General features: G+C 35.5%; 1 protein-coding gene and 1 non-coding gene across 2 annotated transcripts; both read left to right on the top strand.

Moving 5' to 3' along the window:
• The first annotated feature begins 1,708 nt into the window (after positions 1 to 1,708).
• On the top strand, positions 1,709 to 17,623 carry PLRG1 (pleiotropic regulator 1). Its single transcript, XM_015139371.3, has 15 exons — positions 1,709 to 1,791; positions 3,171 to 3,277; positions 4,256 to 4,398; positions 5,049 to 5,102; positions 5,890 to 5,980; positions 6,179 to 6,266; positions 7,591 to 7,692; positions 9,965 to 10,057; positions 11,613 to 11,762; positions 11,852 to 11,953; positions 12,547 to 12,649; positions 13,397 to 13,505; positions 14,521 to 14,660; positions 15,139 to 15,332; positions 15,881 to 17,623. Exons 1-15 carry the CDS (start codon positions 1,783 to 1,785, stop codon positions 15,938 to 15,940), a joined length of 1,545 nt encoding a protein of 514 aa, XP_014994857.1. The 5' UTR covers positions 1,709 to 1,782; the 3' UTR covers positions 15,941 to 17,623.
• Positions 8,101 to 8,205, top strand: LOC114678519 (U6 spliceosomal RNA). Its single transcript, XR_003729960.2, has one exon. It is a non-coding gene; the product is annotated as a U6 spliceosomal RNA (small nuclear RNA).
• Positions 17,624 to 22,413: the final 4,790 nt, after the last annotated feature.

Below are 22,413 nucleotides of genomic sequence, written 5' to 3'. Positions count from 1 at the left end.
AATTCTATAAATTCACGACAGTGTTTTAAAAGGAGCAAATTCGAGGCAATTTACCTCAATCATTACCATGTTGTTATGAGTCTGGGCCTATAAATTAATGTCTCCAGGATGATTAAGTATGTAAAAAGTTGTCCAACCAGACAATTAATATATTTCCATAGATATTAGTCTTGCTTAGGTTTCTATGGTTTTATTGTCATTTCAAATCATTGTTTTCTATAGTTATTATTCATAGGTGAGTATATTATTTAGTTCCTCAAGTATATATTTTTTAATTATAGTATTTTCTTGCAAGGAAATACCATCACCGGCCACTTTTACAGAAAATCAGTTCTTAGGACAAACTCACAGTCAAATTCAGGGATGTTTTATCTTCAAGCAAAAACATGACCTTAAGGCCGGGCGCGGGGTCCCATGCCTGTAATTCCTGCAGTTTGGGAGGCCGAGAGGGGCAGATCACCTGAGGTCAGGAGTTTAAGACCAGCCTGGCCAACATGGTGAAACCCCGCCTCTACTAAAAATACAAAAATTAGCCGGGCGTGGTGGCGGGCGCCTGTAATCCCAGCTACTCCGGAGGCTGAGGCAGGAGACTCGCTTGAACCCGGGAGGAGGAGGTTGCAGTGAGCCAAGATTGCGCCATGGCCCTCCAGCCTGGGCGACAAGAACAAAACTCCCTCTCAAACAAACAAAAAACCATGACCTTAATGTTTTTAATGAATTTCCAAGTGACGTTGATTTACACTGCTATTCTTTTGCTAGATTGTTTCCCCCTCTCAAAGTGTATGCAGTACGCTGTCAGGACAGATCAGTGAAACTGAAACAGGGCCAGTAAAATGTTTTGTCTATTTAAGTTTGCAAATGCCCAAGTCCATCCATTTTTCTTTTTACATAGAAAAATAATTAGGTAGGGTTGATCAAAACCGGAGATTTTACCAGGGTAGGAAGCAAAAATACCAATACTTGGCACAAGGATATGTATAAATAAAAATGGCTAAAGTCTCCAATTGTGTCTTTCTTCTACCAGCTTTGAAAAGCTGTACCCTGGCATTGTTGAAGCCACAATAATCAGCAGACAACTAGGAAATGGCCAAGAGCTATGTAGCGTTGAGAAGTTAAAAAAAAAAAAAAAATCTATTAGCAGAAAATGAATATGGGTTTTTCTTATATCTACATGTCAAAATTTTCCAAATTAAAACAGCCATTCCTCAACATTCACTCAGCAAGTGTTTACTGAACTGTTTAAGAGAAATTGTTTTCAGGTGTTAAGCCTACAAGTGTCCAAGTGCTTCTCGCCAGGATTGGAACCAGGAGACAGAAAGCAAGCAGGCGACCTCCAAAGAGATCAAGGCAGCGGAAGCGCCTTAGATAGAGCCCACGGGAGTTTGCTCTCCAGACGCTTAGGCTCTCTGAATAAAAAGCATTAAACTCCGGGGAATACAGCATGAACAACCAGGGCCCCAGCCAAGACATTGAAGGCTGAAGGTAAGGCAGAAAACATAATTCGAAGACTTCTTCAGAGGAGCGAGTGAAATCCTCCAGTCAGGCGCTTCCAGGTGTCTCCCCTCTACAGCCTCGAGCCTCCGCCCTAGGGGCGGTCCTGAGGAGGGAGACCCGCCTCTTGATCCCAGAGGGCCGGGGGAGACTAGCGCGCGTGCGCAGAGCTTGCATCACATCCGCCGCCTGGCCTCCCAATTCCGGAAGGTGCAGCACAGTTGTGGCGGCGGGTACTGCGTTAGTGATTAGGGTTTCTTCCCTGCCGGAGGTGGGATACGCGGTAGCATCATGGTCGAGGTAAAGTGACACTGGGACTCTCAAGAGTCGTTTGTCTCTGGACTGTTTTTCTTTGGCAGTGGGCGTGGGGGATTGAGAGTGCTTGGAGTCCGGAGAGAAAAGAGGCTACGAGGGAAGCTGTTTGGCCAAGGCCGGGTGGTCTCTTCATCGGGTTTTCGGGGAAGGGGTAGAAGCCGGATGAGAACCCGAGTCGGAGGTTCAGTCCGGGCGCTAAGCCTGAGATAATTCGTCCAGTCCTCGTTTGACTCTTGGGAGCTGGAAACTGTCCTTGGAGGCGGGGCCTCTGTTGGTGTTCGACCACTGGTACTCGCCGCCCTCGGGGCAGTGTCAGTGATTCTGTGCCCGAAAAGATTGGCGGTCTTCTCTATCTTGCGTTCAAGTCGTCTCTTATTTCAACTCTACTCCCAGAAAAACTTGCCATTCTTTACATCTTTCCCTGGCATGAACAGCCAGCCATTCTGTTAGCTGGTCTTATCCATGTTACCCCCCATGTTTATTGATTCCGTTCACTTTTCTCCGTATCCACTGCAGTCCACCTTAATTGAGACCAACATCATCTTTCACCGGGCCTGGTGCATTAGCTCCCCGTTGATTTCCTTGCTTCCATTTTGTTCCATAAGTTGTTCTGTTTAAAATGTAAGTTGTTCATACCTTTCTTGTTTAAAACCCTTTACTGACTGTGTTGCTAGAAGAAAACATAGGCTGTTGTAATAGTCTAAAATACCTTACCTAATCTGGACCTTGTCTACCCTTGCAACCACAAAGCACCATCTCATCCACCATATACAGCTGTGCCGCCCTTCTTGTATTATTTCAGTTAATAATTTTTTTACATGACATTTTTTTACATGACATTTCCATCAGCCTGGTTCGTTTTTATCTCTGTTTTGTGCAAGGCTAACTCCCTTTCTGCTTAAATATCACTTTAGTGAAGTCTTTCACAATTATACTTAGTCCTTCGTTTCCTGACCCAGTGCCTTGCTTGTTGCCCTCATAGCACTTATCAAAATGTGGAATTATTTTACTTTTTATTTGTCTGTTTCCTCTTGAGCACAGGGACCATGACTACCTTTTATCATTCTATTGTGAGAGTCTAGCACGATACCTGCCAGACACACAGTAGGAGCTCAGTAAATATTTATTGAGTAAATGACTAAACTATGGCATCACTCAGTTGCTATACCTGAGGTTCTAGCCAAAGAGGAGCTTCCTCCTCTTCTCTGAACTTGACTCCTGTAGCTCGCAACAAGTAGCTATGGTGAGTGGTATAAAGCTTTTTACATATTTAAACATGTGAAGTGTATAATCAATCTGACGTTAGGTTATGATTTGTGTAATTTGTAGATAGGTGTGTAATTACTTTTTTTTTTTTTTTTTAGGAGGTACAGAAACATTCTGTACACACACTTGTGTTCAGGTCATTGAAGAGGACCCATGACATGTTTGTAGCTGATAATGGAAAACCTGTGCCTTTAGATGAAGAGAGGTTGGTATAGTTTTTTTTTCAATTGCTGAAATATTTAACATTCTAATACTGGGGGAAGAGAGCAGGAAGAGGGAGACCTTTAAAGATAAACTGGCAATACTCATGGGCTAATTCAATAATGAGTGGTGTTTTGGCATAATTTAAGCTGATTTAACTTTTTTTTTTTTGGCCTTTTACAGTAAAAGTTCCATTAATTAATTGCATTTTACAAATACCCAGTAAATAAGAGAGTCCCTTTTAGGTATTTTATTTTATAATCAATCACTTTGTATGTGCTTTCAGCTTCCCGCTGCTCTCAGAGCCTTGCTGAGCTGAAATTGTACCTGGCCGGTACCTCTACTCCCATCTTTTCTCGTTAGTATGATGAAGATTTTTGAGTGGTGGCATATTTTTGGTTCTACATATCCAGCTCCAGTCTGGGATTGCATTATGTGCAGTGTTCCTTCTTTGTCCTTTACCCTTTTAAAATCGACTTAACTCCTCAAACAAGCATTTATATTTAATTTGTAAAGTAGACTATTTTTAAAAGTAATATAAGTGCATTTCTTTTTAAAATATTGAACCAATTAAGTACTTTTCTTAGTTCTAACTAACCTGTTTGGATACATCTAGTAAAGGTTGCTATAGAGTTTTTACTATATTTATATTTTGAAGGAAAGCGTATTGACTTTGAGGTTTCTTAAAGGGTATGTTAGTTTCTATATATCTTTCAAGCAGACCCTTGATAATTTATCATAAAATATTTTCTATTAGGTAACAAACTAAAATATTACTTAGGTTTAATGAATGCTGTGTGGTGGAATGTGAGCAAAAGAACAGATATGGTGGGGAAATGCACTTGGAAATTTTTGATTCTTTTAAATACTACTTAAAATCTTACTAGAAACTTTTCCTACATGATTGGGCAAACTTAAGCTGTCTAAGTGTTTGTTTTAAAGTATTTATGGATACGTTCTTATGTTTATAATTTCTAAATAGTCACAAACGGAAGATGGCAATCAAGCTTCGTAATGAGTATGGTCCTGTGTTGCATATGCCTACTTTGAAAGAAAATCTTAAAGAGAAGGGTCCTCAGAATGCAACGGATTCATATGTTCATAAACAGTACCCTGCCAATCAAGGTGAGTATGGTATTATCAGAAATGTCAGACGTATGTGTGAATTTTAAAAATAGAAAAATAAAATGTGTTATTTTTGCCCCTGCTGGCAGGACTTAGGTGTGGTCATACAGTATTTAATGGCTGTACCAGTATTATAATGGAAGTTTTTATCCTCGTGGGAATACTGAGACATTGGTTGATGACTTTTTTCTTATAGGAAATAAAAATGGTAGTATAATGATGGCAGAGATTCTTAGAATGTGGAGAAGGTCACAGTAGAGATTAAAGGAAAAAATTGGAGAATATTCTTAACCTGTGGGGATACCATCTATCCTGTCTGTAATTCAGAAAGATGAAATTAAATACTGAAATCTTAATAAATGAAGAGAATTCAAGCTTCCACAGGAAATTTGCTTGGAAGAAATACCAGAGTGGATTATCACTTGATAGGAGGGCTTCTTTGTATACCATTGCTATATAGCAAATGGACAAGGACATGGTTTACAGAGATCAAAAGTGACCAATTTCCCTTATTTCTGAGGCTTAACTTTAGTTGAGAAAATGTGATAGATCCAGTTGAAAATGTAATATTATTTGATACTTTAAAGAGATGATAACTTTTATATATAAGATAAATTCACTACTGTTGATTTTTTTTGTCTTTTTTCTAGGACAAGAAGTTGAATACTTTGTGGCAGGCACACATCCATACCCACCGGGACCTGGTTAGTGAGCTGTTGTATATTGAAAATGTCTTAAAAATGTCACATACATTTTCACTAACGAGCCAATAATGACATTCTTGTTGCCTGTGAAATGCAAGATAAGTTCAATAGCCAAGCATCCGTGCATAGCTTTGTAGGTGATAATGAATACTCATGTGCCTTTATTCAGCAAACATTCTTGAGTATGTATAATTTTTCAGGCAATGTGCTAGGAATTCAAAGAGTAAAACTGTTGCAGGCCTAGACAAATTTATTATCTGGTGGTTTAGGCAGACATGTAAATATCACCAAGCTTATAAAAATGATGGGAATGTTAGAGGCAGTATCTTAGAAACATGTCCTCTGTCTGTATTAAGGTATTGGCCCACAGATGGAGTGGCCAGTATAACCGGGTAGAGGACAAAAGGCTTAGTATATATAGAAAGTGCAGGAAAATTGGGTGCTTCTGGTTGTAGTAAGTTACAACCACTCTTGGAAACATTCTGTTTGTATTTGAGGAACTGCTTAATACTGACTTTTGAAACTAATACCCAGATATAATGGAAATTAACTTTACTGTTCTGGGCTGCTTTAATACCTTGTAGGCTGTGATCAAATTTGAGTTATGTGTTACTAAGCAGTATTTATTGTAGAAATTAAAAACAAGATGAGCAAAACTTAATCAAAATTTGTATCACTGCCTGGAATTAATAAACGTTTGGAATGTTTTCCTTCATCATTTTATTTTAAGTGCATGTAAATGAATAATACAAAGCTACTAAAAGAAATTGATTTTTCATTTTAATAGGGGTTGCTTTGACAGCAGATACTAAGATCCAGAGAATGCCAAGTGAATCAGCTGCACAGTCCTTAGCAGTGGCATTACCTTCTCAGACCAAGTATGAAATATTATAATTACAAAGATCTTAAAAGCATATTTCACTGTTCACGTTTTTTCTTTTTAAAATTTTTTTATAACTATTGTATGACATTTTCCTTTATCAGGACTTATAACAATTTAAAATAAAGGGTTAGTTTTGCAGAATACATGACTGGAGGCATTAATTACTTTGAATATAATATTTCTTTTGCCTCAGGACTGATGTAAATCGTACTGCACCTAGTGGAAGTGAATACCGACATCCTGGGGCTTCTGACCGTCCACAGCCTACAGCGATGAATTCAGTAAGTTTTTCTGCGTCAGATAGCAGGTTTCTAACTTTTTAAACATGTTGCCTTATTTCCCTCTGATCGAAAGTCTTACCTTAAATACTAAAGAAATGAACACTTTGGAATTATTAAGATAAATAGCAGCCTGAGCTAGTCATTCATATTTCATAGCCCTAACACTCAAGTTGGTAGTAAATTAACATTTTTTGGAATGCTGTTATTTGTCTAATTGTACATTGTGTATAATATGTATTTTGATAAAGATAATGTGATGTTGGTATTTATTGCCCACTATTAAAAATGCAAGGAGAGTTTTTCTGAAACCTGTGTTAGTATGCATTGCATATGAAAGTCTTTTTTTTTTTTTATTAAATTTTAAGTTGGTACAGTTATGTTGAGTGCTATTAGTGTTGTACTATTCATGGGCTATACAACTAGTCTTATAAATGAACATTTAGAAATAAGTTTATCTGTAGGTAAATGGCAACTGGTATTAGTATGGTAGAAGTAGTTGTAGAATTATTTTCTATAGTTATTTTATTGATTTATTTTTCTGCCATGTATTTTATTATGCTGCCACTTGAAATAAGTGCTGGCTTTGCTTCTCAGCTCATTATGCAATTGTTTTGACTTCATGAAGTGAATGAATGTGTAACCCCCACGTCTCATTTCTTCCTTTATCTTCCATTCAGAGCATATCTTCTGTCCAGGCTCTCTACCCTCCTTATGAGGGTGTAATTTAAGCTTCTTGAGGGCAGGAACTTTATGGGCTTAATTATTTTTTGGATGACTAGATGACTGCTAACAATAGATGGTATATCAGGCAGTACACCTGTTAAAATAGTATTTAAATATTGTATTAGAAGATAAATAGAAGGAACTATCATATCAGTCTTTGCTACATTAAATCCATAAGGTTAAAATATGACAATGAATGGCAGTGGCATTAATACACTTAAAATGATTTTAATAATGCGAGCTTACATGGAGCATTTACTACTTTTTACATCTTTGTAGTAACCCTATGAAATAGGCACTATTCTTCCCATTTCATAGGTGAGGCACATAGAGGTTACGTAATTGTTACCTACTGTCAAACAGCTAGTAATGGGCCAAGCTGGGATTTGAACCCATACACAGTGATGTGTGTTCTTAAGTCTAATGTTCTGCCTCTCTCTGATTTTATAATTGCTTTTTAAAATTAACATACAGAAAATTTTATTTCTTCGTTTATGGAAAAAATCTTTTGTAAGTTCCCTCTTTCCATTTCCATTTCTGAATTGATACAAAGTCTTCGGTATGATATCTTTAATAATAATAATGTCTCTTCTATGTCTAGATTGTCATGGAGACCGGCAATACCAAGAACTCTGCACTGATGGCTAAAAAAGCCCCTACAATGCCAAAACCCCAGTGGCACCCACCGTGGAAACTCTACAGGGTGAGTGACTCTGCATTTATTTTATTATGTGAATCATGATTGCTTTCTAGTTGACAAGCACTGAAGAATAGAGTAAGGAGGAAAAAGAGTGAATATGAAAAACCGGTAGAGCAATCTGAGGTGGATTGAGAAGAGTCTTAGGGAGTATCTTAAAAGATCTCTTGGGAAGGCGACTTCCTTAAGTAAAAGTTACACTTGTATTTTATATAAAATCATATAAAATGTCAAGATAAAGCTACTAAATATGGATTGCAGACTAAATAAATTTAGAAAGTGTTCAAAGTATTTAGTTTGAAGGTGAAAGGGGAAACACCATATAAAGAAATTCTTTGGGCCTACCAGTTATTCTTTCAACTACAATAAATTAAAATGAGTCAGAGTGTATCATCTAAAAGAAAATGGACCTGCGTGCTCACTTCAGCAGCCCATATGCTAACATTGGAACAGTACAGAGAAGATGAGCATGGCCCTTCTGTAAGGATAACACAGATTCGTAAAGTGTTCCATACTGTTTATTTTGCATTGCTTGCCTGTATCAAAATATCTCATGTACCCCATAAATATATTTCTACTGCGTACCCACAAAAATTAAACACAAAATTTTAAAAAAGAAAGTGTACATAGTAGAAAATGTACAACTACACGTAATTTAATATATATTTTCCCCATAAATATATTTCTACTGCGTACCCACAAAAACACAAAATTTTAAGAAAGTGTACATAGTAGAAAATGTACAACTACACGTAATTTAATATATATTTTAAAATTTTTATTTTTCAAATGATTGTACAGCAAGAGCTTTTTGTTTGACATACAGGTCTAATGAATTGTAATAGATGTATTGATTTGGGTAACCACTACCACAATTAGGATATAGACATTACGTCACCTCAAAAAACACCCCTGTGCTATTTTTTTGTAGTTATATCTTCCTTCACCTCTGACAATCACTGATCTGTTTTCTATCACTATAGTTGTCTTATTTTTTTTCAATAATTTCAGTTCTAATTTATTTTTAATTTTTATGGCTAACATAATAGATGTGCATATTTATGGGCTACATATCAAATCTGATACAAGCATACAGTGTGTAGGCCAGGTATGGTGGCTCATGCCTATAATCCCAGTACTTTGGGAGGCCTAGGCAAGTGGATCTCTTGAGTCCAGGAGTTCAGTACCAGCCTGGGCAACACCACAAAATCCCGTCTACAAAAAATACAAAAATTAGCTATGTGTGGTGGTGCACACCTGTAGTTCCAGCTACTCCAGAGGCTGAAGTGGGAGGATCACTTGGGCTCAGGAGGCGGAGGTTGCAGTGAGCCGGGATCACACTGCTGCACTCCAGCCTGGGCAACACAGTGACACCCTATCTCAAAACAAGAAACAAAGAAAAAAAAGCATACAATGTGGAATGATCAAATCACAGTAATGGGGATATTTATCTCCATGGTAATTGGGATATTATTTCTTTGTATTAGGAACATTTCATTTTACTCTTCTAGTTATTTTGATATATACAATAAATTATTCTTAGCTATAGTCACCCTATTGTGCTACCAAGCTAACTAGCCAAACTAGTGCTACCAAACACTAAATCTTACTCCCTTTATCTAACTGTATTTTTATACCCATTATCCACTCCCTCTTTATCCTCTGCCTCCCTACTATTCTTCCCAACCTCTATTAGCCATCATTCAACTCTCAAGATCATTTATTTTTTAGCTCCCATATATGAGAGAGAGCATGCAGTACTTGTGTTTCTGTGCCTGGCTTATTTCACTTAACATAGTATCTTCCAGTTCCATCCTTCTTGTTGCAAATGACAGAATTTCATTCTTTTTAATGGCTGAGTAGTATTCCATTGTGTGTATGTACCACATTTTATTTATTCATTCACCTCTTGATGGACACTTAGGTTGGTTTAGCTTTGTCTTTTTGACTATGTCATATAAATGGAATCATACAAAATGTGCTTTTTGAGATTGGCTTCCTTCACACAGCTTAATACCTTTGTGAGTCACTGAAGTTGTTGCAAGTATTAATAATGTATTCCTTTTTATTACTGAGTAGTATACATTATATAGATGAGCCACAATTTGTGTATCTATTAACTTGTTGAAGATAATTTAATATTGTAAAATATAACAGTCAAATTATCTTTTAAATTTATGATTTGAAGATGGGAGGGCAATTCAAACTCAGGCTGCAGTTAAACTTAAAAACATTTTAACTTGTATGTTAGCCGCCCGTTCTACTTTGTTTTATACAGGTTATCAGTGGGCATCTTGGCTGGGTTCGATGTATTGCTGTGGAACCTGGAAATCAGTGGTTTGTTACTGGGTCTGCTGACAGAACTATAAAGGTAATAATGAGGGAAGAAAAAATAAACATGACTTTGTGTTTGTCATGTAAGTTTAATCAGTTACTATTTCCTGTGGCAGGAATTGCTATTGCAGTTCCTCTGTTATTTTAGACCTGAATAAGGAGTAAAATTTATCATTTATACGAGTAAGTGTTCTAAATAAATATCTGTTTGAAAAGTGGTATTTAAACCACTTTTTCTTTACCTGCTGAATACCTACCACTAATTCCTTTATACTTACATTTTTGTCTCCAACTGGTTACAAAATTAAGAGCGTGCTCATTCATAGAAAATGTGGAAAATATAGAGAATTATGAAAGTACATAGACCTGTGTATAATCCTACCATTGTTAGATACTTGGATAAGTTTCATTTTAGTATTTATTTCTGTAAGTATAAATGCCTTTACTTCTAAGCTCTTTTCTTGTGTGTGTATCTTTTAAAAATCATTCTTAGTATGTAATTTTGTATCTTGCTTTTTCCCTTAACATTTTATCAAAGGCATATTCCTGTGAAAAATTTACTATCTTTTAAAGTGCCTGCATAATATTGTATCATTTGGATAGTCTATAATCTGTTTTCCTATTGTTGGATGGTAGAGTTTTTAGTCTGATTTTCACCATTACAAGTAATGCTGTTAAGTTTTGTATATAAGACTTTTTCTGTGTTTTAAATTATTTTGTTATGGTAGAGTTCCCTAAATGTAATAAATGGGTCAAATATTTTTGAAGCCGATACCCAAAGTACAAATTACTTTCCAAATGGGTGAATGGATACTTGCAGTGTATGGGAGGATCCTTTTCAGCACATTGGTTGTACATTCCTTTACAAATATCTAATATGGTAAGCAAAAATGGATACTTAATCTTTTTTTAAAAGTTTGTATAGGCTGGGCGCAGTGGCTCACGCCTGTAATCCCAACACTTTGGGAGGCTGAGGCGGGCAGATCATGAGGTCAGGAGATCGAGACCAGCCTGCCTAACACGGTGAAACCCCGTCTCCACTAAAAAATGCAAAAAATTAGCTGGGCATGGTGGTGGGCGCCTGTAATCCCAGCTACTTCAGAGGCTGAGGCAGGAAAATGCCGTGAACTCAGGAGGTGGAGCTTGCAGTGAGCTGAGATCGCGCCACTGCACTCCAACCTGGGCGACAGAGTGAGACTCTGTCTCAAAAAATAAATAACTAAAAAGTTTGTATAAAATTTCTAATGAGTTTGAACTTTTTCATATCTGTATTTGCTGCTTTTAGGGTTTCTTTAAGTTGTTGCCATCCTCGGTTAATTTAATACCATACTTTTCATACTATTATTATCAAAGATTCCATTTATATAACAAGAAGGTTAACCTGTCATCTAATTGCAAATATTTTTCCAGTTTGAGCATGCCAGTTTTTTTCTTGCTTTTATTTGGAGAGGAGTCATTTTACAAAATTTTTTATTTTTACATATTCGTTATCTTTTTCCTCTTCTCTTTGAAAACTCAATTTTAATAATAAAGATTCTAAAATTTTGCTTTGCGGTAACCAGGGAAAGAAAAAAAATATTCTTTGATTGCAGATCTGGGACTTGGCTAGTGGCAAATTAAAACTGTCATTGACTGGGCATATTAGTACTGTGCGGGGCGTGATAGTAAGCACGAGGAGCCCATACCTGTTCTCTTGTGGAGAAGACAAACAAGTAAAATGCTGGGATCTTGAATACAATAAGGTAAGGTTGGAATCAAGGATTTAAAACATTATGAACCACTGTTTATCTTTCTAATTCTACAAGTGTTAACTGTCCTGCTTTGTCTTTAGGTTATAAGGCATTATCATGGACATTTAAGTGCAGTGTATGGTTTGGATTTGCACCCAACAATCGATGTGTTGGTAACCTGTAGTCGAGATTCAACTGCACGGGTAAACGGGATAGAGTTGTGTTTTTATCTGTAAATATATTGCATCTTGTAGGGTGCACGTTTGGTTTCAGAGTCTTTAATTGATTGATAGAGAATTAAAGATAGTTGTCTTGAGTCATCAATATCCTAGTCCCTAAGTTTCTTAACTTGCATTTTTTTCCACCTTAGTCTTCAGTTCTATGACCTCACCATGTTAGTGTTATTAATGCCCCGTCCCTGAAATGTGATGTTCTCACGTTCCATTCTGTAACAACTATTGTCCATTAGTTCTTTCATTCAGTAGTGTTAAAAAGTAGTCCCGTCATGCCCATTCTTAGATTTTCAGTACCCTGATCTTTTAGCTTTTTAAAGTTCTTTCAAGTTGTCTCCTATTTATATTCTTCCTCCAGTTGATAAATCATTATCTTTCATTTAAGCGTTTTCTTTATTATATTCACTAGTTGATTATATTATTATATTATTATATTATATATTAAATATAATATATAATTATATTACTAGTTGTCTAGTAAATTTTCAGCCTCGAATTGATCCAGTTATCTTCTTGAGATAATACCTATTCTCTTTCCTAATATGTCTATTGTGTTTTTATAGATTTGGGATGTGAGAACTAAAGCCAGTGTACACACATTATCTGGACATACAAATGCAGTTGCTACAGTGAGATGTCAGGCTGCAGAACCACAAATTATTACAGGTATGATCAATACTTTTCAAGTTTACAGAATATTCATATCAGAATCCATGTTATTATACATATACTTTTAATATTCACGATGACTCTTGCTTTGCATTGTGTTTACAGTGTTTATGTGTCATATTTTAATCGTGAACATTTGAAATATATTCAAATGAAATTTCATTCCACTGTTTTTATCTCGTGGTTTTTACATATCATAGAGTATGCCATACATAGTATCCTGTAATGTCTGACTAGAATACTGTGATACAGACAATTAAGTATTATTTTATAGTGTCAAAATTATTTTTCTAGGAAATTGAAGTTAGAAGACAAAATACCTTGAGACTAGTAACCTTTAGAACTGATTTGAATCTTACTTTGCTCTAAATAAAGTTAGTAACAATGGAACTTTAATACTAGAAAATAATTCCTTTGCCTGATGTATTTTATTAACTTAAAAAAAATCATTGAAGTTTTTTCCTTTTCACTAGAGTATACAATCATATATTTGTTTTATTTGTTATTTGCATGTGTTTTAGCTGTTCAGTTGACAGTGAATCAGTTGTTGTATTGCATTTTTTTAAAGAATTAAAATCCACCTAAAAATTTGGAACTATGAAGAAATTAACCAAGACTGATTTGCAAGTGATAAGGCTTTCATTTAGAACATATGTATTTTGGAAGAATGCTTTGTATTTTATTTAACTTTTGCATTATTTTTCCTGGTCTGTGTTTTGAGGGATATATTTGTTTCCATTACAGGAAGCCATGATACTACAATTCGATTATGGGATCTGGTGGCTGGAAAAACAAGAGTGACGTTAACAAATCACAAAAAATCAGTTAGGGCTGTGGTTTTACATCCAAGACAGTAAGTGTATTTTCCTAATTAGCTTCTTGTTTTTCTTCAGTTCTTAGTATAATGCTGAAATGCTAGTGGTGTCAGCACTGCCTTTGGCAGTCATTTAGCTGCTATCATTTCCAGGCCTGTGCCACATAGGAATGTGTGTTTCTTTCATTTTCCTTATGCACTAATTTGCTTCATGCCCTGTAAAACATGAGGAAAAGCCTTCTACTTGATAACAAATAAATATGAGACAATGTAAATAAATCATGATTAAATGCTGCATGTCAGAATAAAAGATATTAGTGGCTGGGCTTAATGTTTTGCACATAAATGATATTGGACACTGAGACATTCATTGAATAGTTTAATTCTTAAGGAGGAAGTTAATATATGTAGAAAGAGAAATAATAAGAACTGTGAACATTATAGTCAGAGTATCCAAAAAGGTGGAGCATAATATCACAACTATTGTTTGTTGTATTAGATCACTCTGACACTTTTCTGGTTATATTCATATTCTTCCTCTTCTCCCTTTCCTCCTCTCTGTCTTCTACTCTCCATACCCTTTTCCGCCTCTCTTCTTCCTTCCTTTGCTTGTCTTTCTCACTCTCATCTCTCCTCACTCCCATTCTCTCTCTTCCTCTTGCCCTCTATTCCTTTTCTCCCTTTCTTCCTGTTCCTGTCTTGCTCTCCCTCCCTCCAAAAGAGTTGCATAACACATTGCCCTTCTTGTGAAATAGGGCTTCTACACATTTACTGCTCTAGCTTAGTGCAGAGCATTAAGGAAATGAAAGAATAAAACTTAAAGGAAATGAAAGAATAAAACTTTAGGACTTAAAATATCCTGTTAAAAATGTGAAGATCTGATTTAACTTTGAACAAATGTCTTAATATTTTTACATTTTGATATGACTGTTTTGCTGAATATATAAATCATTGAGTACACAACACAAAATATAACTGAAGTAAGCTTTTTAAAACCCACCATTTTATTTAACTTGGTTTCCTTTGTCATTAATTCTTTTTAATATTATTTCAGTTACACATTTGCATCTGGTTCTCCAGATAACATAAAGCAGTGGAAATTCCCTGATGGAAGTTTCATTCAAAATCTTTCCGGTCATAATGCTATTATTAACACATTGACAGTAAATTCTGATGGAGTACTTGTATCTGGAGGTAAAATAAGATTTTTATAATAAATATGTTTATCTGTTACTTTTAATGATGAATAAACATTTGTAATGCTTCTAAGCTGTCACACTTAAGTATTATAGCAGCACTTGCCTGATTAGGGCATATTTGCATGTTACTATGTGTGTTCATGCATATTCATAATACATGTAGTATATTTCATAGTTTAGTCCTTTTGAGTTCCAATCTGATGAATCTCAGGGATTTATGCTGGGAATTGCCTAAAATTTTGTTTATTCTGGAATTGGATGTTAGATTTTGAGGTGCTTTTTAAGATCTATAAATTCTGAACCCAGCACAAATGAAAGTAGAAAAGCCAATATTAGGAGAAGATTGAGTGCCTGTGTCTTATGTATTTTTATAACCGAAGTATTGCCATGCTTGGGCTAATGATGCTTAATAAATGTTTGTCAAGCTGTACTGCTGAAGGGATACCAGGTGTAACTAGATTTTTCCCTTTAAGCTGACAATGGCACCATGCATCTTTGGGACTGGAGAACTGGCTACAATTTTCAGAGAGTTCATGCAGCTGTGCAACCTGGCTCTTTGGACAGTGAATCGGGAATATTTGCTTGTGCTTTTGATCAGTCTGAAAGTCGATTACTAACAGCTGAAGCTGATAAAACCATTAAAGTATACAGAGAGGATGACACAGCCGTAAGTTCTCTGTTTCACATTTGTTAAGTAAAGCAGCTATACCAATTGGGCACTGTGTTCTCATTTAATTTTATCAGAAGGAAAAATAATCTTTATAGTATTTAAGATATTTGTTTTCTTGAATAGTGTCTATTTATAGATTTCTATATTATTTCACTGATGCCAGTGAATTCATGGATGGTTTTAATTTTATCCCAGCTTTCTTTGTTATAGTTGCTGGGAAATGTTGCACCAAGAATAACAGCAAATAAATAGATTGCTATGCAAATTCATTTGAGAATCATAAGCTTTGGTATTAGTAGATCCAAATAGAAATGTTATTTTAGATTAAAAACTGCAAACTAAACATAATGAATCCATCCATCTGTTATTAGACTTAGATAATGCCAGAAGTTTATCAACTCTTCCTAAAATTGTCAAAGAACTACTAAGTATATAATGCCAATGAATAATGTTAGAGGAGATACCTTATTTCTGTTAGAAAGGAAGCCTGTTAGACATGAAGCAAACTAATAATACTTTATTTTAACTTGCTTTTCTACTTTTAGACAGAAGAAACTCATCCAGTCAGCTGGAAACCAGAAATTATCAAGAGAAAGAGATTTTAATGAATGTGGAATTTTCTTTTTTTTTTTTTTTTAAAAAAAAAAAAAAGCTTGGCGTTGATGAGGATACCCAGTCATTTTGTGCTCTGGCTGGGAATATAAAGGAGAAATTCACTTGCTTCAATCATTGCTGCTTCATATTTTACAATAAACTGTCCCCTGTCCCCTACCCTTGTGTTTTTATTTCTAAAACAATTTGTGATACTAGGAAGATGCAGATATCAAGTAAATGCAGGTTTATTGACTGTAACTATTCTAGATGTAATATTTTGACAGTCTTATTAGAACAACCCCCTTTTTTAAAAAAATGTATGAAACCGATTATTATAATAGGACATTTGAGGGAGCAGTAGGTTTTTTTTTTTAATCCTTTAAAAATTAATATCTGTGACTAATAATTTGAGATTAAAAGATTTAAAGTCTTAACTTATATATGTTTATTCCAAAAACGGTTTTTGAGTGTATGTTCTACAAAGTTCTGCACTAGATACCGTTCAGGAAATAGACAAGTAAGATGTGTCTATCCTCTAAGACTTCCAGTTTGGTAGCTTAGTATAGAAATTCTGTAATGGAGGTGCAGGTGAAATGCTGGGGGAACAGAAGTGGGGATGAGATCATTTATTTTTCCCAGGAAGGATTGTGGAAGACTTCATAGAGTAAGTGGCATTGGAGATGACTTTGAGGTGAAGGAGGACAAAGAAGGAAAAGAGATAAGGCATGAAGCGATGAAACCAGGCAGAAGAAAGTGTGCGGTGTGTCCTGGGACAAAGAATTTTCTGCTACTGTTGAATAATGGAGAGTAAAGCTGGCTTGTTGTGAGGAAAGCTCATATAAATTTGGATTTTATTCCACAACTAGTAAGATACCAATACTGCCATTGAAACTTGGGGAAAATAACTGGAGATACCAGTGCAGCTGTTTAAAACTGTAGCAAGGGCTGCAATCTTGTAGAGATTTTAAAGAGAAGTTTTAAAGTTTCTAATGCCTCTTTTTGATAAATACAAGTTTTATAAATCTTGCCCTGGGATCCTGATTCCCCTTTAGTCAAGAAGATTTGTCAGACTTCACCTTCTATAATGAGAAAACACAGTTATAAGAACAGTCAGTTTTTATAATTTTCCAAATTAAAAAATTGCACTATGATTTTGAATAAGCATTTCCAATTATATTACCCATCTTGCATGCTATAGGTGGGAGTATAATTGGCACAACCTTTAGGAATGTAGTTTTCTGGGGTTTATTGAAACTGTTTGAACCTTTTGGCCTACTAAGTTCATTTCTAGGGAACTGCCTAATGGGAATAATCTGACAAGTGTACACAAGCAAATTCATTGCACCTTTGTTCTTTAATACTTAAAACTCAAATGTCCTGTCAATAAGGGATGGTTTAATAGATGGTTCCTTTATGCAATTTGTTTCTAAGTATTCATTAAGTGAGTGAGGAATGTCTGGATTATTAGGGCAAAATTTCCAAACTTTACTCTTAGTTAAAAAAAGTTGTGCAAGCATTTTTTGTGAACAACTTAATGCTCCAAAATATAACACCACATTACTAACAGTGGCTTTGTTAGGAAGCAGAATTATGGAAGAACTTTCACGACTGGCTTTACATATTTCTATGTTTTAATTTTCTATAAGCATGTATTTCATAAACTTAAATAAAGAAAAAAGAACGCTGCACTTGCATTCCTGAGAGATTCTGATATGCCTTCTAACAACAAAAATCAGAGGTAGATGCTGTTAAAGGCCAAGAAGAAATGACTAGTACAAGGAGATGAGAAAGCCCCTACCAATCTTTTTAGCAGAGCTTCAACTATTGTGTTCAAGTTAGGTACACATATCAAATTCTGAAAAGCATTTAAAAAAATCTGTTTCCCTGCTCCATGCTGGCCTATATTACAGTGTTTCTTGAAACTTCTGTTGCATTAAGTTCATCTACCATAATGTGTTCATGGACCCTATGAAAGGTGCAGAATTTCATGCATGTGCCCTTTTACTTACCTGACAGACCCCCCACCAGGGTTAAGCCCAAATCTCTTCCACTGCCCATTGCATATGGCTTAAGTGTAGTCAAGCTATAAAGTGTTACCAAAGAAAGGCAGCTCCACAGACTGGACTCATTCTTGGTCTGTAACCACATATCTCAAGGGAGCCATCAACAATGACCAAATACACATCTCCATAGTTAATGCCTTTTGCCTGCTGTTGCAGAGGATGAGCAATCGGCCTCACAACAATTCCCTCTGTGCAGTTGTTGCCATACACTCTTGCCCACCCAAGGACCTTGCTCCCATGATTAAACCCTGTCCTGTACCATGAATTTCTTTCCTTGGCCCTAAATGAATGTCATCAAAAAATAGGTTTCAATACTGCCTCTTAGAAAAAAAAAATTACTAAACCTAATGTTTCCCTCTAGGAATATACCCATTTCTCTATTCTTATAGCTAAACTTGTAGAGTTTTTGATAAACTTATTTCTATTTCCTCACTTTACATTTTCTCATTTTTTCAACCAATGGCAAAAAAAAAAAAAAGAAAATGTGTTAAACATTTATCTTTTGACAAAAGGAATTGGTAAGTTAATGAAATAAGGAAAAATAGTAAATAAACTTAAAAATTGATTTTTTTGGTACAAAAATAGGTAAACCTAGATAAACCAATTAAACAGAAATATAAATAATAGAAACAAAGGGAAGAGAGAAGTAAATAACAAAAGAGCTGTCCAATTCCACGCCATTCGCCAAACAAAATGATTAAAGAAAAAATTAGCCTATGGCTATTTCAAGAAGATACAGAAAACATAAACAGATTAATTGCCATAAAGAAAATGAAGTTGTCAAAGACAAACACCCCTACCACCACTAACATACGTCACTAAACCCGAAGAACTTCAGAATTGAGTCCTTAAATCATTCCAATGCACTTGAAATTTTTTCTAGGACCTAGATAAAGAAGGAAATCTTTTGTGTGTTTTTAAATGTTAATATAACAATGACACCCAAATCCAATTAAGAACAAATAAATTGTGGTTTCATCTCACTTATGGATGCAAATATTATTAGGAAAGTTTAATAAAAGAATCAAGCCACATACCCAAGCAGAGATTATTCTAAGAATGCAAGGATGGTTTACTATTAGGAAATAAGTTAATTAGCTATATTGATTTAGACAAGGTAGAAAATATGAGCATCTTCATAGATGCCGAAGAAGGGTTTCTATATATAGATAAAAAGACAGAGTTTTGCTCTGTTACCCAGGCTGGAGTGCAGTGGCACAATCATGACTCACTGCAACCTCTGCCTCCTGGGTTCCAGCGATTCTCCATATAATATGAAACTTATTCTTGGTTAAGAAACTTATTAGCATAGCAGTAGATAGATATTTTGATTAAATATGACTCTTCTTTCTTAACTTGGTCAGGGAAAGTTTCTCCTGAAACTTCTTTAGAATTTAGAAAGCTGAAAACCAGAATTCTCATGGAGAATTTCTGTCTTTCATTGAGAATAATTTGTTACCTAATTAACATATCAAATAGAAATATTGATACCTAAGAGTCATAAATTATAGTTTAATTTTGTAAAAACTGAGGTTTACTGGACTTCTCTGTCTTAGAATGGGAGGAATGGGTGTGCTTTCTGCTTGATTTAAAAGTGTGACCCTCCTATCTAAATCGCATAGTACTCCCTAGCTATCGCCTATTTCTGCTCTATTTTTCTCGATTATTATTTTTTATTGTTTGTTTCACCCAATAGAATGTAAGCTGCAAAATAACAAGTCTATCTTACTCACCAATGTGTTGCCTGGTATTCACTATATTTTGTTAGATAACTGAAGTCAGAAATTTTAATAATTAGGAAATTGGAAGAATCACCTTCAGTGATCTGATTTGAATTTTTAAACTTTTGTAACAAAAGCAAATTATTGAATGAATTATTAAACAATGGGGTTTTAGAAGTAATTTTAACAAGGTTAATTTATACATTTATGAATTTAAAATGTAATTAACATTTAACAGCAAACTCAGATTTGGAAGATACTTTGATGTGATTAAGCTGAATTTAGAAAGTGTGAGTTACAATCTCACAGCATTTGTACTGTTAAATTTTTCAAGAAGTAAAATTTTCTTCTTTGAACAAACTGCACCCTCTACTGCTCTTTTTTTTTTTTTTTTAAATAGCTTACAGTTAAAAGATAGTATCAGCTGGGCGTGGTGGCTCGAGCCTGTAATCCCCACAATTTGGGAGGCCAAGGCAGGAGGATTGCTTGGCCCCAGGAGTTCCAGACCAGACTGGGCACCACAGTGAGACCCAGTCTCTACAAAATTTTTTCTTTTTAAATTAGCTAAGCATGGTAGCACAAACCTGTAATCCCAGCTATTTGGGAGGCTGAGGTAGGAGGATCACTGGAGCCTGGGAGGCCGAGGCTTCAGTGAGCCGTGATGGAACCACTGTACTCCAGTGCAGTCGGCAACAGAGTGAGACCCTGTCTCACAAACAGAGTGTTTGCATTTCCAAAAAATTTAGCTCTGAAATATATAAATAATATAAGTAAATAGAGTATGCATTACATCCTTGCTTAATTTCTGCCTGAAATTCAGAAATTCAAATAAGTGAGGATGATCTGAAGGTCAGTGGTAAAAACATTTCACCTGTTTGGATACAAAACTGAGATTCCTATAACCTGCACTGAGTTGAGAGACCCCCTGGGAATAAACATATTTTTGTCTTGTGGCTTCACCATAAACTGAATTTATTAAAGACAAGGACTGACATGCATTTCAAGGAGTCTTTCTTTATAGCTATCATTTGTGGTGATAAGTATCAACTGGAAATTTCTGGAAAATGAAATTGAAATGACTCACCCCTGAGAAGAGCAATATTTGGTTGGCATCTCTAACATCATACTTAAAAGAAAGCCTATGAATTTCTTAAAAACTTTCAGACATTTCAGTTTGTTCATCTTCAACACCATCCTGATGATTCTGTGATGTCATGTGATCTTTTCTTCTGATCAGATGTCTGCAATTCTGGAAGAGGAGAAGGTATAGTTCAGAGCAGAGAAATTCACTCTGGTTTTATTCTTGGCTCTGACACTGATTAATTGTGCAGTGCGCTCGTCTAAAAGTGACTTTAGTGACTGTATTTTTCTGTTTCTCAGTTTTCTCAGTGGTGAAACAGGGGTGATAATATTTCTAGCCCCATCAAGTTATTGTGCCTATTAAAGAGTAAAGTCATTACAGGGCCTGGCAAATAGTAAACACTCTATGAATATTAGCTATTATTTTGCCGGATATGTTAATTGCCATCATGGTTGGTTGCTGCTGCTTAAGTCTTTTATGGTTGTCACAGGTTCTTTGCTCTCCTTTCTAGCTTGAGCTGCTGAATTAGTTCTAGACTCTAGGACACCCATCTCTCCCAAGGTCTTTGGCAAAGCGGCTTTTTTTATTTTAGGTGCAAATCAAGATGTCTCTAGAAATTATCCAGTTTCTGGTGAATGTCATGTGGGGCACTCACAGAGAAAATGACTACACAGCCTTGGAGGGGCATCTATGTTATTTTCAGGCTTCCCTTACAAATGTGTTTCCAGATCTTCCCACATACTGTTTTTCCCCCCACAGAATTTATATACATATATTTACATATAATTTACTATATGTTTATTTTTAATATAATTTATATTTTATATAATCATACACATCTTCATCTTTATATATAACATAGATAATTGTATTATATATAACACACTTGAAATATTTGACTTTGTTAATTGCCATTTAAAAATCTTAATGGAACCTTAATTACTTGGTTATTTATCTATTTATTTCTTATGAAACAAGGATGAATTTTCCCCACTATCCAGTCCTCCCCCAGATATGTACCTGTGAATTAATTCCACATCGACTCTCTTCAAAGACCTAGTTCTATTTTTCATTTTTTTTTAGGAGAGGGACATATGGTAGGGTGAATTAATTTCCGATAAGGATTCTTCTCTTTCACTTTATTCCTTTTTTTTTTTTTTTTTGGCAGGGGTCAGTGGGAAAGGTGTGAGGGATGCATTCACCTAAAATGCTACATTTCTCAGACTTTTCTTCAGTTATGTGTGGCCATGAGGGCAAGTCTTTGCCAGTGAGATTTAATCAGAAATGTTGTGTGGGACTTTCAGAAAGTTTGTTTAAGGTTGTTGACTCAGCTGGGATATGTGGGCATTCACCCTTTCTCCTGTCAGGAAAGCAAATGTGATACCTGGAGCAGCTATCTCCAGCTGGTGACACAGCTTGTCTCACCATCTTAGGACAAGAAGTGACCCTGAAAATCGAAGCCAGTGTTAGGATAATGCAGCAGGGATACAGAAGCAGCCTGGGGTCATTACGAAAACGAGGCTGCTATTCCAATTCTAGACTGCTCACATTTAGATATCTATTACATCATAGAGAAATAAACTTGTATCTTCCTTAAGCTACTGTTATTTTGACTTTTC

This window comes from Macaca mulatta, chromosome 5, assembly GCF_049350105.2.
Source record: "Macaca mulatta isolate MMU2019108-1 chromosome 5, T2T-MMU8v2.0, whole genome shotgun sequence".
Lineage (NCBI taxonomy): Eukaryota > Metazoa > Chordata > Mammalia > Primates > Cercopithecidae > Macaca > Macaca mulatta.
The sequence above is the reverse complement of the archived record's forward strand: the minus strand, read 5'-3'. Positions and strand labels throughout refer to the sequence as shown.